The 2403-nt window shown below is 50.7% G+C and overlaps 1 protein-coding gene across 2 annotated transcripts in view; it reads right to left on the bottom strand.

The window, feature by feature from the left end:
• Positions 1-860: 860 nt before the first annotated feature.
• CHRND (cholinergic receptor, nicotinic, delta (muscle)) overlaps positions 861-2403 on the bottom strand; it is a 10673-nt gene continuing 9130 nt past the window's right edge. Inside the window, exon 12 of one of the 2 annotated variants that reach the window (XM_006866749.1) lies at positions 861-1047. In XM_006866749.1, coding sequence (XP_006866811.1) covers positions 865-1047 — 183 coding nt within the window. In that variant the 3' untranslated portion in view covers positions 861-864. The remainder of the gene's footprint in view (positions 1048-2403) is intronic. The other variant, XM_006866750.1, reaches the window with a different exon arrangement.

The raw sequence follows: 2403 nt of genomic DNA, 5'->3' as shown, positions 1-2403 counted from the left end.
TGCAATCTTGACCTTTGACCCTTGACCCTGGACCCTTGGGCTATGATTGCGTTAGGGCTTTCTTGGGAGGTAGAGTTGTCAGAATTCACAAATAAAACACAGGATAATCGGTTACATTTGAATTTTAGATAAACAAGCAATACATTTTTAGTAGGCGTACATTCCAAATATTACATGGTAATATAATATTGTTTGCAAAGAAGGTGTAGGTGCCCAAGGCAGGGCTCCTGGTGTGGAGGTGGGGAGGCACTGAGTTCTAGGGTTTTAGGATCGTGCATGTAACCTGAGGGTGACCAAACTGACCCCTGGCCTTTGTGGACACTGAGCCTGACTCTTCTACCCCAGACATGAGCTTCCCAGAGGGTCCCAGAGAGAGTGGTCAAGGCCTAAATGGCAGTAAAAGGTCATACTGCCACCCTGCAGAGAACCTCTCCCTAAGGGGCCGGGAGAGAAGGAGGCACTGCCAACCTGCGCCTGAGGGGCGTGTGTTGGGGAGGGCGATTGGAGGAGCCCCTTATCCTCTGGAGGAGGGCAGGCAGAGGGGCCTCATGAAGCCTGTTCTGAGTGGCTGCCTCCGTGGCCCCTGAAGCAACCTCCTACCTCCCCGCAGGTTCCTTCCAGCTAATGTCTACTCTCACCATCAGTGGAGGAACCGCTGGGGAGGAGTAAGGTTCCCTTGATCCCATGAGCACCCACGCTCCTTTCCTTTCAGTCTAAACCTTGTGGGGTCAGCTGGACTCAAGCCTCAGGGCCAGGAGCCTTCTCAAGGGAAGGGAACACTTCTCTCAGACACTCCCATCCACAGTGCTGCCCCCTCAGTCCCATCCCTTAGGTAAAGGCTTCACTGGTGCTGCCTGGCTCACCCTAGATAAAGCGCTTGTCCTTCTCTTGGTAGGAGAAGGGGTCACCGGGGAAAGGCTGTGGGGGAGGCTGGTTATAGACGCCTTGTAGGAGGATCCAGGCTGTGCCTACAACCATGATGGGTGTCACCACAAACAGGCAGAGGCGGTCCACAGTGCGGGACACCCGGTTCCAGCAGTCCTTCTCCTGAAGTGGGGGGGGGGGAGGGCGGAAACAGAGACAATGGGGTCTCAAATTCAGGTCTACACCGTGTGGCAAGGACACTGAGGCAGAGGCGTGGCCTTAGTTTCTCTGTAGGCTCAGGCTTTCAACACCAGATGAGGTGAGCTGGCATGCTTAACGTTGCTAGCAAGGGTCCAGGCCTTCCGGCCACAGTCATTGGTCTGTTGAGGACAGAGAATGGGGCTACACTCGACTGCAGGTCTCAAGGTGGCTGGGAAGGCATATGAGGGAGAAACTTAGGTTTGGGAGCAGCCCCCTTCTCTCTCTCCTCAGCCCTCTCAGCCCCTGGCCACTGCTGCTACACTATTCTTTCTCGAGAAAGAATTTGTAAAAGTCTGTATACTACTGTTGTTGTTGTTGTTGTTAGGTGATGTTGAGTCTGTTCCGACTCATAGAGAGCCTGTATAGGGTTTCCGAGGAGCAGTTGGTGGGTTTGAACTGCCGACCTTGATGCTCAAACTGATCTTGCGGTCCAGTGCATTATCCTGCTGTGCCACACCAGGACTCCATGATACTGAGCAGTCCTCTATGGCTTTGAAGAGCTGGGACCGGAGTGTCCGGCAGGGGTGGAGACAAGCAGCAGCTACTGAGAGAAGGGTCCTAAGGGACATGCAGAGTGTGGCTGGGACAGGGCGCAGATGTGTGCCTGAAAATTGTCCAGTGCGCTGTTCTTGGCATCTGCAGGAAGGGCTGGTTCTCCCTCCTTGGGAGCCTGGATTCTGTGCAGCTACTGTGAATTCTTTCATTGAAACTTGTATGTGGAGGCTAACTATAAGTTAGGTGGTTCAAACCCACCAGCCACTCCTTAGAAACCCTATACAGGGTCACTATGGGTCAGAACTGACTCGATGGTACTTACACCACCATACTAGTATATCTATTTCTTTAGAAGCTAGGATGGCAAAACTTGGTCTCTCATCCTTCTGACATTTTATCAGAGGGACCAGTCCCTAGAGAATGACATCACTCTTGGCAAAGTGGAGGATCAATGAAAAAGAAGACGACCCCCAATGAGAAGGACTAACACAGTGCAGCAGCAAAGGGCTCAACAATTGTGAGGATGGTGGTGGACCAGGCAGGGTTTCGTTCTGTTGTCCAGTGGGGTCTATTGAGTGGGAACTGATTTGACAGCACCTCATAACAAAAACAACATCCGTCCATCTATCTGACATCTATCTATCTATCTATCTATCTATCTATCTATCTATCTATCTATCTATCTATCTATCTATCTATCTATCTATCTATCTATCTATCTACCTACTCTATCTATCTATCTATCTATCTATCTATCTATCTATCTATCTATCTATCTATCTA

Source organism: Chrysochloris asiatica, unplaced genomic scaffold (genome assembly GCF_000296735.1).
Source record: "Chrysochloris asiatica unplaced genomic scaffold, ChrAsi1.0 scaffold00096, whole genome shotgun sequence".
NCBI lineage: Eukaryota > Metazoa > Chordata > Mammalia > Afrosoricida > Chrysochloridae > Chrysochloris > Chrysochloris asiatica.
Note: the sequence above shows the minus strand (reverse complement) of the source record. Positions and strands in the feature narration are given on the sequence as shown.